Source organism: Pavona decussata, unplaced genomic scaffold, assembly GCF_977016875.1.
Source record: "Pavona decussata unplaced genomic scaffold, jaPavDecu1.1 SCAFFOLD_217, whole genome shotgun sequence".
NCBI classification, from domain to species: Eukaryota; Metazoa; Cnidaria; class Anthozoa; order Scleractinia; family Agariciidae; genus Pavona; species Pavona decussata.
This window is the reverse complement of record NW_028145622.1, coordinates 71482-95000: the sequence shown is the minus strand read 5'-3', so window position 1 is coordinate 95000 and position 23519 is coordinate 71482. Positions and strand designations below refer to the sequence as shown.

At 38.5% G+C, this 23519-nt stretch overlaps 1 protein-coding gene and 1 long non-coding RNA gene across 10 annotated transcripts in view; one reads left to right on the top strand and one right to left on the bottom strand.

Moving 5' to 3' along the window:
- The window catches only part of LOC146459659 (uncharacterized), a 29195-nt gene extending 12926 nt beyond the window's left edge, over window positions 1-16269 (bottom strand). For both annotated transcript variants that reach the window (XR_014857819.1, XR_014857818.1), the window contains exons 1-4: window positions 15973-16269; window positions 11375-11467; window positions 11134-11203; window positions 10199-10434 (exon numbers count right to left, since the gene is read on the bottom strand). This is a non-coding gene — a long non-coding RNA (uncharacterized LOC146459659). The remainder of the gene's footprint in view (window positions 1-10198; window positions 10435-11133; window positions 11204-11374; window positions 11468-15972) is intronic.
- On the top strand, window positions 1446-23451 carry LOC146459658 (uncharacterized). 8 transcript variants are annotated; one of them, XM_085088933.1, is made up of 6 exons: window positions 3478-3685; window positions 4023-4151; window positions 19150-19510; window positions 20623-21033; window positions 21953-22012; window positions 22626-23451. In XM_085088933.1, exons 3-6 carry the CDS (start codon window positions 19205-19207, stop codon window positions 23025-23027), a joined length of 1179 nt encoding a protein of 392 aa, XP_084945059.1. In that variant the 5' UTR covers window positions 3478-3685; window positions 4023-4151; window positions 19150-19204; the 3' UTR covers window positions 23028-23451. The 8 variants fall into 8 exon arrangements, with proteins under 8 accessions (XP_084945057.1, XP_084945059.1, XP_084945064.1 ...); XM_085088932.1 differs by lacking the exon at window positions 3478-3685 and adding an exon at window positions 3696-3830; XM_085088931.1 differs by lacking the exons at window positions 3478-3685; window positions 4023-4151 and adding an exon at window positions 1446-1754.
- Window positions 23452-23519: the final 68 nt, after the last annotated feature.

Genomic DNA, 23519 nt, shown 5'->3' with positions numbered 1-23519 from the left:
CGTTGATTTTGATCCTTTAGTACTGATGAACTCGCTAATCGGTGTTACGTTATATTAGAATACAAGTAGTCCTTTTTTCGTCCGTTTCTACTGTAGGTTCGCCTGTTGCTGAAGCGGTTATCACGTCTACCTGGGATGCAAGAGAGGAGACCAAGGTTCGGGTCTTTAGATGGCCTATAAATTGTAATAGACTCAGAGAGACGAGCCATGCATGTACAATTCCTCTTTGCCTATTATTATTGTCACGAATAATTCACGTAAAGATCCGAAATGTCAGTTATAATAAAGAAAAATGCTGGAAAATCGTATTAATGAGAGATCGGCAGCGGCATAATAAAAGATGTGCAGTGTATATGAAATCAAAGAGTAATCAATAGGTAATCGACGAGTAATCATTGCATCAATGAATGATCGATGATATCGATGTCTAATCGATAGGCCATGAGTTTCTTGTTCATCAATTGGTCATCGAATACTCATTAATCATCGCCAATAATCAATGACTAATCAGTTGATTACTCATTGATTACCCATCGATTACTCATTTATATCATTGATCATCGATTAGTTACGTCTGGATAGTAATGCGAGCGAACAACTCAAACGCGCGCGAAAATTGCCTTTCGCGAGTAGATGCATGCGACGCTTCCCTCTGCGCGTGGCGCGTCTTCTCGCGCGCTCACGTGTTTCGTCCTCAAGAAAAATAAAAGACTGTTGTATTCTATATAATTGACAGCTATTCAAGGAAATCGAGCCGTAATTACAAGCTTATGCTAACTCGGCGCTAATTGCTCGCCCTTGGGTATCACTTTATGTACGAAAGCATTAAGCGTAATCAGATTGGCTTCTAATAAATAATTGTAAAAAGAAATTGAAACTTTCGTACTTAACATAAGCATCTTCAAAAATCTCAACTGGCAGGGATCGAAAGTACCAGTGGCTTTATGGCAAACCGTGACCGAGGATTTGAAACAGGCGACTACATGCTGTACGTGACTGTAGACCGTAACTGTGGGCGACTACAGGTGAGCACATTGTAACACCGACAGTGAACGCTCGATCCTACAATCTTGGAGAAATCAAATGAAAATTTAAGACCACCCCCGCACATTTCAATGATGGAAGAATGGCGCGTTTTGGTTTGCGCGTGTATTTATCATTGATTTGGGGGAAGAAAGGGGGGGGGGGGGGAGACAATTTGACTTAATTTCTTTCTTTTTGTTTTTTGTTTTTTGTTTTTTTGTTTGTTTGTTTATTCTGTCCAAGATTAATACCTTGGACAAATCAAATGAAAAATTAAGACCACCCCTCCTGCCCATTTCAAATATGGAAAAAAAATGGCGCGGTTTGGTTTGAGCGTGAATTCTTCATTAATTTTGGGAGGGAGGGGGCTTTAATTCCTTTTTTTATTATTATTCTTACCAAGATTGTAGCTCCTATGACAATTCTGGGATATGAAGTCTGACTCGCAAACAATCTATGCTCGCGACGTTAAACTTTATACCCTAGAACACTCAAGTTCATAGTCAGCCCCCTTAGTAGTTGACATTTTATCAAAATGCAGATCAGAGTCACGAGACACCTAGGCCTGACATGATTATGGACGGTTAATTCATGTGTAAGTGCACGCGTAAGGACTAGCGCTTCTCCTGTAAAGACAAGGAAAGCCAACCCACAAGCAAACATCCTTTCAGTGGCAGATTGCTACGCAAGCATTGGATAAGAGTGAATATTCGTTGCTGACATAAACGCAGGTTGGAGTTAATTATAAAACTGATAATTAATATCCCGATTTGATCCTTGTATATCCTTGGGTGTGAGTTTCGTTCCCGCGGTAAACGCCGGAACAGGGGAAAAAATAAGGAAAAATACCATGAATCGGGCTTTAGTGCCATTTTCTAGTAATACAGACTGCAAAAGCTTAATCACTGAACGACACTGCACAGATATAACTAAAACAACTAAGAAACTGTGGATAAAGCTTAAAGAATTTTAAGCTGAGGAAGCTTAACTGAGCACGAAAAGTCTGAAAACAATTCATGCTCCGGATACGAAGAACAGCTCAGTACATTTCTTCCTGGTTGGTGGCATTCAACTGTTCTACGATTGTGAACTATCTACAGTTCGCGAAACCATGTACGGCAGGAGTCGGATGAGACGAGAGATCCAGTTTAAAAGCTTCGACTTTTGATTATGGCATAATTCTTCCAATACCGCAGATCCCAAAACGCTGGAAAATACTGCAAAAGAGTTCCTCGGTGGTCTTTTCGCTACGAAAACAAAAACCTTCACCTTTGGCATTTGTTGACAGTCTCTCTGTAAATATTGATTCTCATCTCTCTGCGCACTAGTGTAGAAAATGTAGATTTTGCCCAAAATTTTAATATCCTTCCACAGGTCTTCGATTACCACGAAGTAAAATCACATTGACATGGTTATCTAGCATAGCACAGGCGCTGGCGGAATAGCGAGCAACGATGACAATAAATCTTGCTGGTCAAACTGATATCATGCATGCATGTGTTTTTAAATGTTCAGCTTCCTCGCTTACCACCTTTTACATTTCTAAGCTTTCCTTGAGAATCTAGAGAATGAAGCGGAATAAAGCTCTTAGTACTAGTGACAGTGGTCAGTTTAAATGCGATTGATTCTCCGGTATAATATCTCTGCAAGGAATAGTGAGCAACGATGACAATAAATCTTGCTGGTCAAACTGATATCATGTATGTGTTTTTAAATGTTCAGCTTCCTCGCTTACCACCTTTCCACCTTTTACATTTCTAAGCTTTCCTTGAGAATTTAGAGAATGAAGCGGAATGAAGCTCTTAGTGTTACTAGTGACAGTGGTCAGTTTAAATGCGATTGATTCTCCGGGATAATATCTCTGCAAGGAATGGTCTTGCAATCAGAACATTTGTGACCATTAAAAGCTGAAGATTCTGAAGTCATCGATTACAGTTGGTTTTAGAATATGTTCCTTAGTGGATACGAATTTCTCTACATTCCCTAACGGCAACGACACACTGTGACATATTTAAATCGTACACGCATATACCAACTTCTTCATGCCATGCTTAACAGTCAGACATTTCAGCCTTTAATTGATGTAGAATTCTGATTTAAATCAGTTATGTATTTTAACAAAAATTAAGTACTTTATATCTAAACTTAACACAGCAAATATCCAACATCCCCCTGAAATTAAATGTTATCTTCATTTGATTTAGCACAGTGACCTCGAAAATGCTTGCATTTTTTCCAAGCAGAATAGCATCGATTCCTTACGATGTGTCGTGTTTATTCCAGAAAACGTGCCCCGCATAGAGATGTATTAAGTATTTCTGGGTTTAGTTCCCAGCGTATAAAACCCAATACGAAAGAGCAAACCCTCCGATTTTGCCAAAATAGGACAGGATAGTCACCCGAGCCTTGAAATTACAGGGCTGCTTACAAAATGTAACCTAAAACGCATCCCCACGTTTTGCAACCGCTGTTTCAGTGACGTGCTACTCTGCCCGAAATATCTTTTGCTTTCACTTTAGACCTACAACAAAAGGGTGTTTAATAGCCCTACAATATCGCCGTGAGTAGAGGATAAACTCCCGTATCAAGACTGAGATGTCAAAGGTCTTCTTCTTTCGGCTGTTCCACCACGCAGCGAGTGTGATAAATTTGGTTTTTCAGGGTAAGTCTTGAACTTTGCAGTTAGCTGCAATTCAGTGAAAATATAGCACTGCACAAACAAACTAAACTACCCGGTCCTGGATAATGCAATTTAACAACGACAGCAAAACTGGTACAGTTGTGGTCAAGAAAGCTTCTGGCATCTGGTAAGTCTGTCGAAATGAATACATTGTGATTTGATATGTTCGTGGGAGTTAACTCGTTTCTCATCATTACTTGAAACCCGTTTACAACCTTGAATAAAACATTGTCGTGTAAAATTTCTTGTTGTGGGTATTCAAGAACGGCAGTTGTGTTAGCGACAATTTCAATTTGTGAATATACCGTTTACTTTTCAGTTCGTATACTTCCTATGCATGGTCTACATTCATCACAATTGCATCGGCACTGTTTAAACCAGGCAAAGGGTTAAAACTACAAGAGCAATACACCACAATTAAATTTCCTATGAAGCTGCAAGAAATTTGGTAAGTGCATTAAATCCTAAATCAGCTCAAATGAATATTGTTCCTTCTTTACTGTTTGTCTTTTTGTCCATTTGACACAGTAGAGGTGTAAAGAGATTTACATGTACACTGGAAACACAACTGATGTGAATACCAATTAATCAACTAAAAGTGTTAAGCACCGACTGAGGAATTTTAAATAAAAGAACGTTGTCTTGAGGATGATCAGTTGGGTAAGCTTACTTCACTGATTTAGAAAGAAATTTGGCTACTACTGAAGCTCGATGAAGGTCGGTTCTTTCTCATTCTAATTGTCTGATCTTCCACTTTGCAATATGGGTCCGACTAGAGCATTGTTATGATGACTGCCCTTCCTCTTCTTTTGTGCATCGAATATGACGATTGATTGAAGACGCGAGTCACTGCGTATTGCGGGCAACGAAGGCCATCAAAAAACGTTTCATGATTTTGAAAAGCGAGGAGTCCAACCTTTGAATGGAACCTTCAAAAACTACACAAGCTTACAGCCATTACTCCAATTTTACGGTGTGAAAAGCGAGACAAACGTTAACTAACCGTATAGTCGTTTCAGTTGATCTACCACACTCGGAGTAGATGAAACAACGTTTTTTAGTTGCATTAATTAAAGACATAATTGATTTATTACCTTTGATCACTAGCACGGGTCTGCTAAATTCTAATTTAAATTTGAAGGAACACTGAAGCCCTTGAAATGTATGAGAGGAAAATTTTCCATTTAACAGTAGTTTAAGATGCCATATGAAAGAAGTATCCGAATCTTTAAAGAATTCGCTTCCACAGATATCCCTTTTGTCTAGAAAGCTTCGGTAGTAATTCTGCAGACGATTCGACGAGGTCATTTTGGGGCCTTGTAACAATTTTCAAGACCATTCAATTGTCCTATGTGTCTCCAATCCCGCCGTGTCTTCGCGATGTTCCTAAGAAAGTATAGTCTTGGAGAAATAGCCTTGCAATCGTGCGACTCCACCAGTACTTCAAAACTGGACTCGATTGGAGAATATTTAACTCCTCGAATTATCCATTATGCTCAGTCCTTCGAAACTAGATCAGCTTTAAATCCATCACGACAGCGCCATTGGATTACTCAATCGAAAGCAATGGAGCCAAACTAAGACCAAATAGAAAAGAAATATCATAAATCTTATCTACGAGAAAAATTATTTCTTCTGATGTTCCCTTTAAAATTGTTGATTTGTTCGAAGACGCCCTAAGTCACAAGCACGAGTTCTAGACTTCGTTGCTTTAGTTTGGCATTATTTCCGGTTTGTCTTTCTTTAACACAGAAGTATTTCACTAATTACTCCGCGTAGATTGCAATTGGATTATACGTTAATGCTAAATAATATTTCTTTCACCTTGAACTACCATATCTTTAGGCTATCTAATGACGGATATATAATTTCTTTGTGGAGTAGAAAAAAAGAGCTATTAAACAGCGTAAATTTTCATGAATTTACAATCCAACCTCTCTTTCCGCAACTGCTTAAGTTGCGTAGTAACTGCGAGGATCTTTCTTCTATTTGATCTGTCATCCGCAGTTCACAATATATGTTTCACATATATTTACATTTATTTACTGAACTCTGGCAGCAATGATTAAGACAGATTGCGACCATAAATCCAACGTGCGTTCTAAAATCTATTCGTTTCCACTCTTGTACTCTTAATGTGGAGGTCAGCGACTAGGGTTAACATTTGCCATTGTGAAATATTGCACAGCAAATACTGTGTGGTTTTCTTCGATGAAAAAAAATCTCCCTAAAAAACAAGGGCACTTGCAGGACCCAGCCATTGTAGTTATGTTAAGACGCTAACACATCTTCGAACAGTTTGATCTTGTGACAGAATTTTACATTCCGGGGCTTCATCAATGGTCGTAATGATCAAATTGCCTGAGATCCCGGCTCCCAATTACAACCATTTTCGTGATAAAGCATGTAATTCTTAGCGCCAACAGTCCATACCTGTTGTTACGGAACCGAACCACTGGCTTTCTTCGCAAACACTTATTTAAAACAGCAACGTTTAACTTCACTTTAGCGACAATTGACCTGCGTAGTGACTTGCGTCTGAATTTCTCGAACTTTACAACATAAGATCGAAATGGCTCATTTAACGGTTGTAGCGTTTTAGTGCCAGTTGATCGGAATGGTTATTCCATTATTGCGGTATAATAAATTGTTCAGTATCCTTACGCAATTCTAGGATGTTAATCTGAACTAGGCTTCGCAAAACTGCATGCCATTAACAAAGCACATTTCACGCCCTTGAGAAAAGAAGAAGCACTCTATAGTGCATCTTAAGTCGAAAGCGAAGCATTACCTGCCTAGACAAGTATGTTAACTTCGCTGGCTATCCGATGATCAATCAGCTTGTTTTAGCTTTCTGGTATAGATTCAACGCAAATCCATTCAGACACTTGAGTGGACATTGCAGATTTTCTTCTCTTTATATATGTATATATAATTATACATATCTAATTAAAACCAATCACGAAGAGAATGCCATGGCCTACATGAGAGTCTGTCACAATTGTTGATCAAGCAAAGAACTGATGGATACTATTGTCTTCTACGTGGATTTAAAAACGGTATCAGCTACAATTCGAGTGGAAATTTTGATCCACAACACTACTCAGCAACATCTTAACTGCTCGTAAAATCAAACTAACGGTAAAAGTAACGAAATTTTACACGGTAAAACAAATACTGGAATCGAAGGACGTCTTTGGTAACGCCATTTAGTATTCACACGCTGGTGTATTGGTATATTCCACCAAAAGGTGAATATAGTGTTGCTGGTTATGTAGAAAGTAAATCGCGAATCGCTTTAGTGCCATTGTCTAGTAATACAGACTGCAAAAGCTTGATCACTAAACGACACTGCATAGATAAAACTAAAATAACTAAGAAACTGTGGATAAGCTTAAAGAATTTTAAGCTGAAGAAGATTAACCGAGCACGAAAAGTCTGAAAACAATTCATGCTCCGGATACGAAGAACAGCTCAGTGCATTTCTTCCTGGATGGTGGCATTCAACCGTCCTTAGTACGATTGAGATTGAAATATCTACAGTTCGCAAAACTATGCACGGCGTGGTCGGATCAGACGGAAGATCCAGTTTAAAAGCTTCGACTTTTGATTATGACATAATTTTTCCAATACCGCAGATCCCAAAACGCTGGAAAATACTATAAAACAGCTTCTTGGTGGTCTTTTCGCTACGAAAACAAAAACCTTCACCTTTGCCAGTTGTTGACAGTCTCTCTGTTAATGTTGATACTCATCTTTCTGCGCACTAGTGTAGAAAATATAGATTTTGCACAAATTTTTAATATCCTTCCACTGCTCTTCGATTGCTACGAAGTAAAATCACATTGACATGGTTATCGAGCATAGCACAGGCGCTGGCGGAATAGTGAGCAACGATGACAATAAACCTTGCTGGTCAAACTGATATCATGTATGTGTTTTTAAATGTTCAGCTTCCTCGCTTACCACCTTTCCACCTTTTACATTTCTAAGCTTTCCTTGAGAATTTAGAGAATGAAGCGGAATGAAGCTCTTAGTGTTACTAGTGACAGTGGTCAGTTTAAATGCGATTGATTCTCCGGGATAATATCTCTGCAAGGAATAGTCTTGGAATAAGAACATGTGTGATCATTAAAAGCTGAAGATTCTGAAGTGATCGATTACAGTTGGTTTTTATAATAAGTTCCTTAGTGGAAACGAATTTATATGCATTCACTAGCGGCAACGACGCACTGTAACATATTAATCGTACACGCAAATACCAACTTTTTCATGCCATACTTAACAGTCAGACATTTCAGCCTTTAAAAAAAATTCGGTATTTTATATCCAAACTTAATGCAGCAAATATCCAACATCCCCCTGAAGTTAAATGTTATCTTCATTTGAAGTAGTAAGCGTATACTCAAGTTAATTATTCGTAAAAGTACAGTGACCTCGAAAATGCTTGCAATTTCCAAGCAGAACAGCACCGATTGCGATTGTGATTGACAATTGTTGATCAAGCAAAGAACTGATGGATACCATTGTCTTCTTTGTGGGTTTAAAAACGGTGTCAGCTACAATTCGAGTGGAAATTTTGATCCACAACACTTCTCAGCAAGATCTTAATTGCTCGTAAAATCAAACTAACAGTAAAAGTAACGAAATTTTACACGGTAAAACAAATACTGGAATCGAAGGACGTCTTTGGTAACGCCATTTAGTATTCAAACGCTGGTGTATTGGTATATTCCACCAAAAGGTGAATATAGTGTTGCTGGTTATGTAGAAAGTAAATCGCGAATCGCTGACCTGTTAAAGTTTGTGGTTAAATTTGCGGACGGAACTGGGAAACAATACACTCAAGGCGCCCGAAACTGAAAATCGAGCCAGTTCCGGTGTTAACTTTGGCAGAAACTCAACATTACAACATTAAGCAGTCCAGTCCATAATTATCTGTGAATTTATTACAGGGAACAACTGTGTTTAATTGATCTAATGGAAGAAGACTTTTCCAGCTAATTCTGACAGAGGTAAACGGGTTTTCAGACATGTCGTAATAACCTCCGAAAGTCAAGTGGCATGGATTTTCAGTAACTAACTCTTAAACAGCAATCATTTCGGTAGAAAGGAAGCTACCGTATATAAAACTGACTTGTTTAACGAATTTACGGAGGAAAGCTGCATCAGGTTAGAATTAGCAATGGATCCTTGTCAAATATCGCACACAATACGATTAAATAAAATGCAAATGCGTCCCACTACTATTACTGAAAGAAACAAACTTAAAGAAATCCGTCCCAAAACTGGGAAGAACCCTAACCTGGTTACCTAGAACATAATCAATTTCGTTCGTTCAAGATTGAGCTATGAATTTGGTCTAAGCCTGTTTCAGAACTTGTTCACCAAATCGAACCGATTCTTGTGTTACAAGATTCTGCCCAAATTAGTTTGGGATCCTTTTCAATATAATATGACAGTAAACGTCAAATGCTCTGAAATCTTGATAACAGCACGGGTTATTTGCTCAACAATCGTTGTGTTTGGAGTCTCAGCGTCTTTGAACAGAGTTACTATAAAGTAAACACTAATTTAGTTCGCTTTTGCGAGAAAATTTTACATTAAAAGATAGGTCCAGCAAAAAAGAGAACCATGCGTCCTTCTGTAGTTTACCATCGACATGAATATATATGTTCACGTAAGATCAGATGCAGCCAAAGACATTGTGATAGCCCGAGTTGTCGGACAGTCCACATTTCATTTCTGTTCAATGTAATTTTTCAGCAAGGTAGTTGCTTATTTTATACCTGATAAATGTCTTAAATTTTGGAAAGTTCTTGTATCGAGAAAGCTGAAATGTTCAGCTTGTCAAGACGACATGAGACAAAAGGAAAAAAGCTGGAGATCCTAAAATCGAGCCTCGCACTGTTTACGTCAGTCCTGTTGTATTTTCCATCTTACAGACGGTGCTGTTTCTTGGAGCTCCATAAGAATATGCGGGCTTAAAATCATGACTATTTTCGTACATCTAGACGATGTAGATGGGTTTAAACGAGATTAACTTTAAAAAGCAACGTAAACGAGTCGTGATGAATATAGGCAATTGATGACAGCCACCATGCATCGCAAATTGACGAATATGTTCACTGTCCTTGAGTAATCCTTCCGATTAAGTGAGTTTTTACAAATTTAAATACACCCCAGTGAACATATTTCATATCATCTTTTGGGAAAATTAAACAAGTATTCCTGATTGCGAGGTCGAAAGTGAAAGCTCACTATAATTATAAACCATTTGTTTGCAGTTCAGGTCTGAGCCAGTAACGATCGAGCAAGAAATGTCTTCATTTACCCTTCATTATCTTCAAGGTTTTGAATTAATGGTATCTACAAGGACCCGCAGTGCAAATCGCAAGGTCATCATCACGAGAAAATTGTAGTTTCTTAATGCCCTGCAGCCGTTTGTCCATTGATTACACGTTTTGGATCACCGTGGATAAGATAGACACTTACCTCAGTCCGAGAGCATACACTTATTTGCAGGGAATCTTCCCAATCAGCAGTTCACGACTAGCAGTTCGTTTTTCGTTCAGCCTCTGAATTGTCTAAACATCTGATTTAGACGCTAGCTGAAAAAGCCCTTCTTCCTTCTTGTCCGTTTATCGCTTTAGGGGTGGAAAGCACTGAGCAGCATTTTATTCGTGCCTAAGTTGTTGGCTGGTGGATTTTAATAGAGTGCACGGCGCCACCTAAAATAAAATAAAATATACTTAACCAAGGGCATCAAAGACTGAAAAAACCGGCAAGAAAACAAAGTTAATTTAACCTGTTAAAAAGTTTCCACTTGGACAAACCAAACGACTTAGAAAAGTGCAGCTCTAATACCCAAAAAATCTTTCTCTTAATGTCTCATAAGCCCGTAGTGCGCAAAATTCTTGTTTGTGTTGACACCCGAGAATCTCTTACAACAGGCGAATTAGTTAACCCAATTAGCATTGGGATTCAGTTAGACTATTCAACTGTGCAAATTTAACCTTTCTCAAAATTTTATGTATTCTCATACAAGGGAGCCAACCTGCAGGCTACCCCATGATAAACCATGTTGATTAGACTATAAACTGATCGATGTACTGATCGTCCAGCCGCACCAATCATCTGAAATATTTTCTCTTTCCAATGGTTAAAAAAGAACTGGCCCTCTAGGACTGACGTACTGCGTACAATTCGTGATCAAACAAAAAGTCGCGATCAAAGATTATTGTACTCTGGTTTGTTTTATACAACCTGGTGCTGTCGTAAAATTAAAATCACTTGGTGTCTGTAAATAGAGTGGAGAACGCCAATAAAATGGCATGTCTGCTTAAAATAACAAGATGGTTACAAACCATCAATGAAAGTCTTGTAATTTCCATTAGGCTGCGCTCTTTGTTTTAGAAATATCTGCTTACCTTCTCGCGGGTTAGGTTTCGGGGACAATTCTTATTGTGTTTACAGCATCCACCATTTTAGTCTTCCTCCCTGTTCATAATAACATGGAAAGAGTTTATTGGGTTCATGGCGTCTGCTTTAAAATTGAACTTAAATATCCGTCGGGTTGCATGCAACGGCATGGGGATGGGACAAGTAACTTATTTTCTATCATCAGGTTGTACCTACACAAAGGATATGGACACCACAAGGCTCACTAACCTAACATCCATCCAAGCTTTCACCATGAATGGAGACGACATCACAGCTTCAGCGTTAAATTACCGTCACAATGAATCCATTTTTTGTTAATAACTGCAATATCAAAAGAAAAAAGTCAAGAGTGAAACAAATGAATTCAATGAAAGCAAAATGCAAGAAAGGTATAACCATGAAAACATCAGTCCAAGCGGATGCTTGATTTCAATGAAGCTACTTCAATTATTGTTTAAATCCTTTCGAAGTCAGATTTTGTTATGTCACCACTGGATGGGCAATCAATGTAACTTGCATTCTACGTAGTCTTACATGGCATTTGCTATTATCTGGCATCATTCCGCAGGTCGATCTTCAAAGGAAAAATAATGAACTTCAGAAATTTTTCAATGAAGCTATATCCTTAAAATCTAACACATGGAGAAACTCATAGAGCTTCAATGGAATCCAAGTTGGGTCTCCATTTAAGATCATCGACTTTAAATAAATGATTGGAAAGTAGTCAATCATGCCTCGCTTAGTGCCTTAGTGCCTTCATTTGCAACATCAAGAGACTGATAATATCAATGGCGACGCAAGGGAATATTTCCACATGCACATGAAGATTATAATAATCCAAGAAGAAACGTGATAATCATATCATCCTTTTAGAGCCAGGTTAAATGCACATCTCTACGCACAAGATCAGCTATTTAGTCGATTCTAAGAAGAAAGTTTGCTTTCGAGATAAAAGAATCTTCCATTTGCAACATCAATTGACATTAAGTTTTAGCCATGCACGCGGCAAATCTTTTCCCCAACAAACGGTCCTAATTAAAACTAATTTTTATAATCTGTTTTCCAACTTCAGGAGGTCAATGTAGATCATCGTGCAATTTCGCACGTAAGTGATTCATCATTTAAATGTTGTCACGTGAGGGTGGGCTACTCACGAGCAAAAATATTAAAAGCCAAGATTTTAGGCTGAGCTAATGCACGATTTAATTTACTTCTTCGTATGATAGTTTTCATGCATCTCTAACTACTTAACACGACGATGGGACAACCTGTTTCCTTCGGACCTTAATCTGTGTTAGATGGAGCCTGAACCGCGAAGACATTGAATATGAAGTACCCGGAAATACTGGCTACAGGTACCCGTGTCAGAGAAGAAATCGCGCTTTAACTATGAAAACATTAAATGTGTCCGTTTCTAAAACCATCTCGCGGCAAATTGAATGTGTTCCACAAGGTCCTCCCACATTTAAGGCGAGAGATCTTTTTACAATGATAGTAGATTCTAGGTCATCAACTGGCCCAAATAATGTAATGTATAACATTATAATACAAGCTCCGCATTTTGCCGACTACATCATTACTCTGATATTGATAGCGATAGGCGTCTGACTCTGAAAATTACAGCAAGATTTTCTGAGCAGTCAGATCCCTATGCTTTCATTGGGTTATCATTCTAAATTCATGATCAATAAAGCTCTGCAAAGGGCAAGTATAACTTACTGAACCTTGTAATTTAGCTATTCAGTTGCTTATTTGACATGAAATGCTTAAACTCTAACATAGCCTACACATTTTTAACATTTTTACGGTAACTAAGTCAATCAATTTAAAAACAATTCTTAGTCCTTATCCCAACGGTGTTTCTGTGTGAAGTACGCCATATTGCACGTCCAAAAACCGTTCTTATTCCGGAAATAGAACGTGCCAACTGTTTCGAACTAAATTGAATTTCATTTTGCTGCTTCGCCTAGTTAAATGTTGCTGTTAGTTTGCTAGCTAAATTAAGTTATATACGTAACGGCACTTGGAAACATTTCTGCCGTGATACTGCACAGTGATTCAAGTATTATTAAGCTACATTATAGATTACGACACGCTGCCATGTTCGTAATGTTAACGTCTCTACGCTGAGTTTAAGTCATGCAATCATGACTTTGCATATATGCTATATAAAGAAAGCAAAGCAGTTGTAGCCGAATTTGCTCTGAGAAGACTGAGTATACAGAAGAAAGTTTCATTGTGATTCTGTAGTTGCTACAGTTCAGCTGAATCTTTTGACTGTCAATTTGAAATTTGCAACAGTCGGTCAGAAGGGTTAAAACACCAACTATCAACTCTTCAAATGACAATATACTATAATTGCTTAAGCAACACCTTTAAAGGCTGTGAAAACTACCTCGCATCTTAACGTTGAATCATTGAATGGCCGGATCGCAATCACGGGTCCCGGCAGTTGCTGCATTAGATTCAAAGTTATTTAATGCATTACATTATGGTCAATGGAAAAACATATTGCTGTCATGTCACCAGAAAGTTTGCCCTTAATTTATTAATTCATTATTCCTGATTTGTCAACTTATATACCAGATGATTAAGAAATTATTTTACAGCTCTAAAATTGGCTTCTATCGATGACCCCCGAGCAAGCTTACAGTCAGCAGGCGACGTTCGCTTGGTAGAAGGAATTAGTGGTCTTTCCAACCATTACCTACATTCATCGATCCGAAAGCGGATAAGAAAGACACTGTTCTGTTGAATTGTTATGAAAGTCAGTAGTTGTAAACTGGGATAAAATGTTTCAATCAAACATGCAACACACTAGCGCACAATCACACTTTTGAGAATAAGGTTTTGATGTCCTAATTGTTGGCATCACAATCCATATATATAACATTAGAATACAAGCTCCGCTTTTTGCCGACTACATCATTACTCGGATATTGACAGCGATCAAGACGACTCTGACTCTGAAAATTACAGCAAGATTTTCTGAGCAGTCAGAGTCCTATGCTTTCATTCTGTCATCATTCTAAATTCATGATCTATATGATTGATATATAAGTTGATACAAAAATCTCCCGAGGATTCATGCTATACATTTAGCTAGCTTCTTAAAAAAAATATCCCAAAACATTTGTAGGGGTCAACCGACTCCTGAATAGTCATTGAACGCTACTTTACTTGTACAACTAAATATTACCGGAAAATTTGGTGGTCTATGCTTTTACTCCCAAATAATAAAATAATACTGATAAAAAAAAAGCCTATAATTACTGTCCTTGTGCTCATGACCCAAAAAGTATTTGGTATTTTAGTGTGCAAAACACAGTCATTTAAATACAGAAGATAACTGACAGGAATTGACGAAGTCACACAACGAACGATAAAGTTTAACAGAGTCAGAAAGCGAGCAACAGTCGATATAATTACAACTGGAGCAAGTTCCCCATTGAATAATCTATAGCTATCAACACTGTACTCCTACATTCAATTCATGGCATTTCTTGTAACCACTAGCTAATGAGATGTTTTCACCACTGCAAAAATATCTGCAAATCGTGACTTCAAAAAAAGCTGTTTATTCGTTAGAAGGCGACCGCAGCTATAATCGTGCAAGAAAACAGCTAAGCAAGAATACCCCCCTCGCCCAGGTTTTTTCCCTCTCTTTTATAGACTTCCGGCTTTGTCTTGTACTGGAAAAAGAATCAAGCTTTCGATAATCGAAGAGCTAATCATATCCTAGAAATAAATACCTAAAAAATCTTCTCTAATTTCCATTCATTTATAAGCCTTATGCAATTTTCATTTCAACGTCTCAGTCAAGTTCCGGGGGGGCCTTTATTGGAAATATCGCCCAAGTTTGAACTCTACACAAATCAAAACATGTTGCTTTTTTTTGTCACGTACCTATCATTGTAAAACACATTTAATGGTACCAATTCTTCAGTGCAGGTACAGACAATCCAAGGTTGGGAATTTCAGAAAATTAATTATGATTCGGATCATCATACAACTTGAAAAGCTGTAAAGAAAAAAAGAAGAACTGCGATACAAAAACATTTTTGTCGCTTTTTCGTCTCGCTTTTTCTTTCAGAGCTTTGTAAATAACCCACTTGGCCTCGTTCACGTTTATGTCTCAGTATCAAAGCCGCAAGCTGTCATTCTGTGCCTGTATTTCTTACAAGACTTTGACCTATGTCAGCTGATTCGCGACCTGTTTTTCAGACTAAATTATAACAAAAACACCTACCAGTAAGAATATGTCAATCTCCATTGATTGAGCTCTCGTCGAGTCAATGGCCGGCAAATGGAACAATTATTCAGCAACAACATTCCATCACAGAATGATTCCTAGGGTACTTTCGTTTTCAACTTTGACAAAACTTGATCTTTTATTTTCTGGTTAATTAAAAAAAAAAAAGGTTTGTAACCTAGTTACTTCGTCCATTTTTACTCCACTTAATTGTCAATCCATTTTGCTGTGTTTTGGACTCTAATAACGTACAGTCGTCAAATGTAATAACAACAAAGAAGTACGCTACGAGCAGCAGGCGAGTAGCGTGACTGTTGTTCTTACCACGTTTTGGCGTTTTCTGTGCGTTATCAGAGTACTGACCCACGCAGAGAAAAATGAAATTCATCTGTTTCATACAATAACCAAGACATTTGACCACATTTCGTGAGCGAGCGTGACGTTGACTGTCAGCCGACTCACACACTACACTGTACACACACGCAATTGTGATCGATATCCTATTCTATATTCTATAAATTAGAGTGCATAATGTGAAAAAAAAAAAATCACAAACACTATTATCAAAACTAACCTTTATTCCAGAAGGAATTTCTGACTTCAAAATATTACAGCATGTTTGCCTCTTCACTGCGATTTGTAATCGATTACTCGCGAGCATTACTGAAATTCTATCGGCTACATATTTGGACAACTATTTTCTCCCTTTTCACGTCACGACAAAGTTCTAGCTTTTTTAACCTGGTTGAGGTCACTTGCAAAGGTGTTTGTTCAATTTTTCATCGAACAGCTTTGCTTTCCTGCGAAAATTTGTCTATGTTGGTTCGGTAGCTACTCGCCAATGTGACCAGTTACTCTGCCTGGACTCTGGACTCTAATCACGTGCGCCGGTCACACCGCTCTAGATATAATCACAAACTCTGATGCACCAATCAAACGCGTACACTGTTCATTATATAATTATGTATACGGAAACCCGGTTCACGTTCCTTCTGAAATATCAGAGCTATCCACTCGTTCTGACCAGACCCATTCTCCCCTGCATTCTCTCTATACCAGATTTTCGAGATTTTCAGCGCGGGTAATTTTCCGTGCAAAGATCTAAAACTCAATCAATAGTTGTTATACATATTTGACACATTTGATCGCTATTAATTCAGCTAGCCAGAAAGCAAAAGCAAACACATGACCGTACACATGCAGAAAGCTGAACTTTGATCGACTCTGAACAGGCGTCGAAGCACAGGCAGCTGAAGCTCACGTTATGAGAACGTGCATTGAGCGTTGTGTGAGAGGTTAGTAGGAACTTGAATGACCATTGCGTGAAAGCGATATATATTGCGTTACAAACGGCCTGTGAGACCGCTTTTTTAGGCTTTGTATGAGAGGTAAAATATATATCACTTTATCAACTTGCACTCACATAATTTAGAATTACAGTAAGAGGCCAAAGTCGGGGACTTACATGGTATGGGGTCAGTGGTGCCGAGAAATTAAAAATCAAGATATGCTAGTTAAAAGGTAAACAAAAATGCATGTAGAGATAATAAAAATCACCGAGGTATATTCAGTTGGTTGTGGTAGATAAGAGTGAGAAAGATGACGAAGATTTGGTATATGCATATAGCTGAATAATAATATGTGACAAAAAAGTATAACAACAACAACAAAAGTGCGTTATACTCACGACTGGGGGAGGATGGAGAGAAGAAAAAAGAGTGTCATAAATTGATTGCAGATATTCCTTGAGTTTTTGTATATAATAAGAAAGAGAGAGACAGAGTTAAAGCGCCACTTATAGCGAGAGAGGGTTTCTATTCCAGATGAACGGCACCTGTACCCGAAAAGAAAGAGTATTAAAAATAATGGACTTGCAAGATTTCTTTTTGTCTATTGAGACACTTGGTCAACTTAAGGTAACTCTTGCCGGAATAGTGCAGGGACCACTTGCACAAACAGCAGCAAAGTGTAGCCGGATCTTTGTGTAGATCAGGATCAGCAATGTTGAATAAAACGTTAAATTAAGTGCAAGGCTGATCGGACAGCTAAAATAATTTTATTGCCCAATATTTCGGTTAGACAATACTAACCTTCTTCAGGGGCGGCAAAAAGCTAAGTAAAAATTGGAAATAAACATACAATATTTAAAGACGATACAAATGAAAAGTTGAGATGTGATTAGTTGATCAATAAAGAAAGCTGAAACGTGTACAGTAGACAGATTTCATCGCGTCTGTTCATTCCATAGGGTGTGTCTTGGGGGGTGGTCTGCGGTGTTTGTTCGTCGAATCATTTTCAACAATTTAAACGTTCTTCGTTCTTCACAGCGACCCAAAGCAGCATTCCCTTCTCCTCCTCTCATATCGTTTCGCCGATGTAACAACCTACGTGACAAACTAGTCAAGGCCAAACACCGCAGACCACCCCCCAAGACACCCGGAGCTTTCCGTTGTAACAGAAATAGGTGCAAAACGTGTCCCTTTATTACGGGGGAACCGCATTTTACACCTTTTTCTCTACAAACGAACACAGATCCATACGACATCTCATCACGTGCTCATCTTCAATTCTCATATACATGATACAGTGCTCCAAATGCAAGGTACAATACATAGGAGAGACTAAACGACATCTAAGCGACAGATTTGGCGAACACAGACGCGCAATCGAAAAAGCCCTTCAACAACGTCACATTGATCAACCCACCGCCGTTTCAGATCACCTCACTCTTCCAGGCCATTCAATCAACAACATAGAACTCATTCCCCTAGAACTCATTAACTCCAACAGAAACGGCATTCAGAAAGCCAGGGAAGCATTTCTAATTTCCAAGGGCAAGACTCTTGAACCCTATGGAATGAACAGACGCGATGAAACTTAATCTGTCTACTGTACACGTTTCAGCTTTCTTTATTTATCAACCAATCACATCCCAACTTTTCATTTGTATCGTCTTTAAATATTGTAACCGTTTATTTCTAATTTTTAATTAGCTTTTTGCCGCCCCTAAGGAAGGTTAGTATTGTCTAACCGAAATATTGGGCAATAAAATTATTTTAGCTGTCCGATCAGCCTTGAATTTAATTTAACTCCGTTTCGGTCAACTTAACCCTATCTAGACTAGGTTGGGGGCAGGGGCTGGGGAGGGGGGGGGGGGGGGGGGAGGGATTCGGCCCGGAGCGAGTTTGAACCTGAGCCATGAAATGTCAAGACTTTTTTAGAACTTTATGTGACTAATGTTTGATGTGGTCAGTTAATGTTCAGGGACTTTGATGTTATCATAGCAACCAATTCTTGAAAGGCAGTTTTGAAAGAAAATTGAAAATGCCTTTTTGAAGTGAAGAAAAGTTAGTTTTCTTATTGCAGCTTCCTGTTTTTAACTCATATTAGTGTTCCTTTATGGTTTTTGATTACTTTTCACTTAAGTTCTGCACTCCGCTTTCATGAAGTTTGTGGGAAATCAAGAAATCCAAGATGGCGGATCCATGATGGACACCATTTGGGAATTATGACGTAATCAACACGTCAGATGACGTCATCTCTTTCTGTTGCGGACCTAAAAGGAAACGTTTTTGAAAGTACTATCTATCCTCTAAGCCTCATTGTCATAGCGTTTATAGTTGCGAAGTTATGGGAGGAGGCATGCAATCTCCCCGGTCAGAAAAGAGAAGAAAAAGGCCGGTATAGATAGGGTTGAGGATGGCCATTTGCAATTATGATTGATTGATTGATTTATAATTCTCTTTTACAGACTTCTCTATTTTTCAACGCTTTAACGTTGATGTGAAAAGGTACACGAGGTTGAGATGTTCTCTTTTAAAGAGTTATTTGATTGCAACTGGAAGATGGACGAAGACACTACTGAAAATAACCAGCACTACCCATTAATGTTTACAAGTGGGATGCCTGTGAAGCAAGAAAAAGGAGAGTCATTCTCCCATGCGTTCTGTCATCACACCGCTCCATTGCCACAGTATCCCGGCCCCAATACAGACCCTTTGGGCTCTATAAAAATAACCAATGTCTGCGGAGCCCTACCGAAAGATTTCTGTGGAGGACCCAGTGATAACGAGACTTATAGCCACTTTGTTCAACTGCGACCAATGACAGAGGTTGGTACTAGGACCATATATGATGAGCGCATTTTCAAGTCAATGTACGCGGTAGAGATAAGAGTGAAAATCCATTACAAGTGCTAATGTAGATTTCAATGAAATCACCAGGAAGAAGATCTTGAGATGAGAATAGAGTGCTCCATTTGTTGGTTTAATTTCACCTTCTTTTGCAGCTAACTGCATTATAGATTTCTTAGATTTACGTCCAAAGTATCATTACCGTTATTTTAGGAATGCAGACGTTACTTCCCCGGGCACTATCTTACCTCCGTGCGATGCATCCGGTGTCTATCCAAACACATGAAAATAGTTCTCCTTTTCTGATTAATGGATTGATTGATTGATTGATTGATTGATTGATTGTTTGTTTGATTAGCTAACTACAGTTTGGCTGATCTAGGTGGCCATCATTTTAGTGAATTTGTGGGTTCGTTAAATTATCCATTAAATGTTTGCTTGATTGATTGATTGATTGATTGATTGATTGATTGATTGACTGATTGATTAATGGATCGATTGATTGATTCAGTTAATAGATTGGTTAGCTTTTTCAGTAACACTCCCAAGGCATTCTCCTAAGTTCCATTCAGAAATAGATACTGTTCAATTTCTAAGAACACAATAATTCTCTTCGACATATTTTGATGGGCTTCTGCCATCTGTTTAATGCAGTTAAATAAAACATGATGTCAACAGCCTAACAAAAAAACGACAAAAAGATAAAATGAAAAAAACATGTCTGACAGAATTAAGTACTATGGTTGTCTTTTTTATTGAAAAACTGCTGTCTACCTTGTACTGCTTATAATATAATCAAAGGAAGTATAATTTTATCTATTGAAGCTAATGTAATTTTTCACGAATAACACTCATCGATAATGGAGAAATGTTACAAGAATGTGAATTTAGGCAAGAAAACTATGCATATGGACGATTTTATCAAAGAATAAAATTGGCTGGTTTGACCTGTCTGATTATAATTAAATTACAATTCAGTTATAATTGAACTGTATCAAGAGTACGGAAGAAGAGTCTAGACTAATCAATCAATCAATCAATGAGTCGATTGATCTGGTACAACCTATTTAACTTTATGGTTGCCTGTGCAGGAGATCGTATCCAAAGATGAAGATGATCCAGCAAGTCAGGTGACTTATAAAGCCACATTGCCTCTGTACCACTTAAGTAGCCGGATGCAAACCGCAAGATTCCAGATGCAAGGTATCGAAAACAGTGCAGCACAGGCGGTCTACCAACCCGTATATAATTACAGTGGTGGTTATCGTCCACAGCGACCCCAACATGGTCCTCAGCAATTGATTCACGTTCCAATCAGTAACGCTGATGCCAATACTTACAGCTGTCCTGCCAGGTGCCCCTGTGTTTGCCATGTGCCATCTGCAAACGTTTCTTCCAACTTAGGAGTTTTTGATGAGGATAACCAGCGTCCCTGTGTCATTATGGCGCCCGTGAACCATGGGAATGAAGCCCCTTCTATTGTGACTCATGTCCCTTTACAGGTAAAGAAGCATAGATAATTTCTTGTTAAAAGTTCCAATGAAATAAAACCAATGGAAAAAAGAGAAGAAACTCTTGTAAGGACAAAGTATTATATATTGTATATAAATATTGGATATTTTATTATACTACAATATACAATATTTCACCCTCAAAAATGGTTGAGTGAAATCAGAGGGCAAAACAATTAAACCTCCAATTGTTTCAGTTGTTTTTGTTGTTGTTGTTGTTGTTATTGTTTACTTTCGAAAATCCGATGTCCACGTGATAAGAAAGACTAACAAAGGCTCTCCAATAGCGTCCATTCAATGGTCAGGCTTGATGTCCTTTCTTTATAAGTGAACAATAAGCAATGGACTGCAAACGAAAACGCTGCAAGTATACGCAGGATCTGTATAAGATCTAATCAGCCAAAAATGTAAATGACTCAAATTTCTGCAAGGCTGATCGTACTGCATTGAAAACTGAAGGAAAGTTTATCAATTCCCATTGAACTTATTGCGACAGCGCCATGATGTTTCAGTTCTTTTGTTCGTTGTTCGTAGTCACGCGCTATGACGTGGACGGATCTATGAATTTGGGTCCATCCGAAATCACTACCACGTGCATTTGGTAGACCACTTGACTCGCGTTAGTTGATCTACTTTTTGCTGTGCTACACCGTGCTGACGAGAGCCAACCAGCTCGAAACAGCCGTCCACGGTTGCCGCATTCTGTTGAATCTCGGTTTGGTCTCTATCATGTCGCTGTCGTCTTAAGTTTTCTAAGCAGTCCGATCAGCCTTCCAGGAATTTCCTTTCTTAATGCCCAGATCAGGCAAAGGTAGAAAACATTGGCTGCCTCAAATGTGACCTCAAGGAGTGACAGGATTATTGTGACAGTGCTAACTCAACGATATTGTAAAAACGTTATGTTCAATAGATTGGTGGCCGCCTTTTCAAGCCCTTGGGAATCTCCATGGAGCGAAGAACTAACCAAATGGTAAGTTACTTCAAAACTAAGGGTTCTCTCAGTCTCCACCAGGTAAGCCTGGGGCAACTACGGGAAGCAACCCTGCCCATGATGGACTAACATCCCATTCAAGGGGAAGTATCGTAATCCTCCTAACTTTCCAGAACCCAACGTTTACCGCTCAGTTACGCCGGTTGCGTAATCCCTGCGTGATTTTCCCTCTTTCTTATTGTTTTGTTTCTCTTGTTAAGTTACCTTAAGTAATAAGAATGATGATGATGATGATGATGATGATGATGATGATGATGATGATGATGATAGCGAAACAATAAACAAACAACAGAAACAATGGACTATCCGTAGTCCTGAAACAATGCAGCTGCGTGATATACAGGTCCAACGAAATCGGAAGCAGCTGTAAAGAGCTGCGTAACCCATGAGAAGCAAAGCCAAAACCGATCGTGATCTTCTCGCGCCCGTTTTCCCATCCTTGGCGCCAGTTACACGCTTTTGTTTTTTTTTGGTTCGTTGCGTTGTAAGCTCTGACAGGGCAGAGTAATTGCTTTGGCTTTGGTTTTACGATACTCAACTGAAAACTGCTCAGTATTTGATAGTTCTTATCAATTTGTGTTCTTTGCTACAGAACGAAGATGATCCAGACTCTGACGATTCTGACGGAGAAGAAAAATATTTTCGAAAGGCCATGAATGGGAAGCTTGCCCGATTTAAGCTCGCTAAAGAAGACTGGGATAGAATTCCACTCAGTACGTTTCCCAGCGGTGGGCGATTGCTGGGTGGAGACTGGACCCGAATCTTCTCCATCAAAGTGAAGAATAGTAACCCATGGTGCAGTTTGCGCTTCAAGAACAACCACGTGAGATCGGCTAATTCTCGTAAGATTCATTCTGCACCTTTTTTCAGAGGGGCTGGTGAGTGCAAGCGTCCTGAATGTGACGTTAAAATGGTATTTGTCATTCATGAAGAGAGAGGAAAGTACGTGGACGTCAAGTACATCGGAAATATTTGTCACAAAGTTAAGAACTAGTCTGATGTCAGGAATGAACTGACGTCACTGAAGATAAGAAAAGAGCAAGCGAGAATTGTTGACAAATCTAGAATCGCCAAAGTGATCATGAATCGTAATCAGAAACTTTGACTTTTTATGTTTTTCAATTTGGTATCAGTTCAATTAACTGAAGCTCTTTTTAGTACAAAAAACTTGATTTAAACTCAATATTTGAGGCCAACATTTTGAGGCCACAAAGCAAGAAAACGGTAAGTACCTTTAGATTGTTAAGGAGAAAAAAATGGCAGTTCAAATAATTATAGCCGAGAAGCCGGCAAACTGGTGCACATTTTACTAAGACATATGATGATAATAGAACATTGCAATATAGAGAAAGTAAAGAACGTGAAAGCAAGATGATTTAATTCATGAATCCCTTCATTGTTACCTGTTGTAATTTTTCATACAGGAATTTTTTTGTTCTGATGATACATAACGCAGGACACGTTACTGTTCATAAATGTTTTTCTT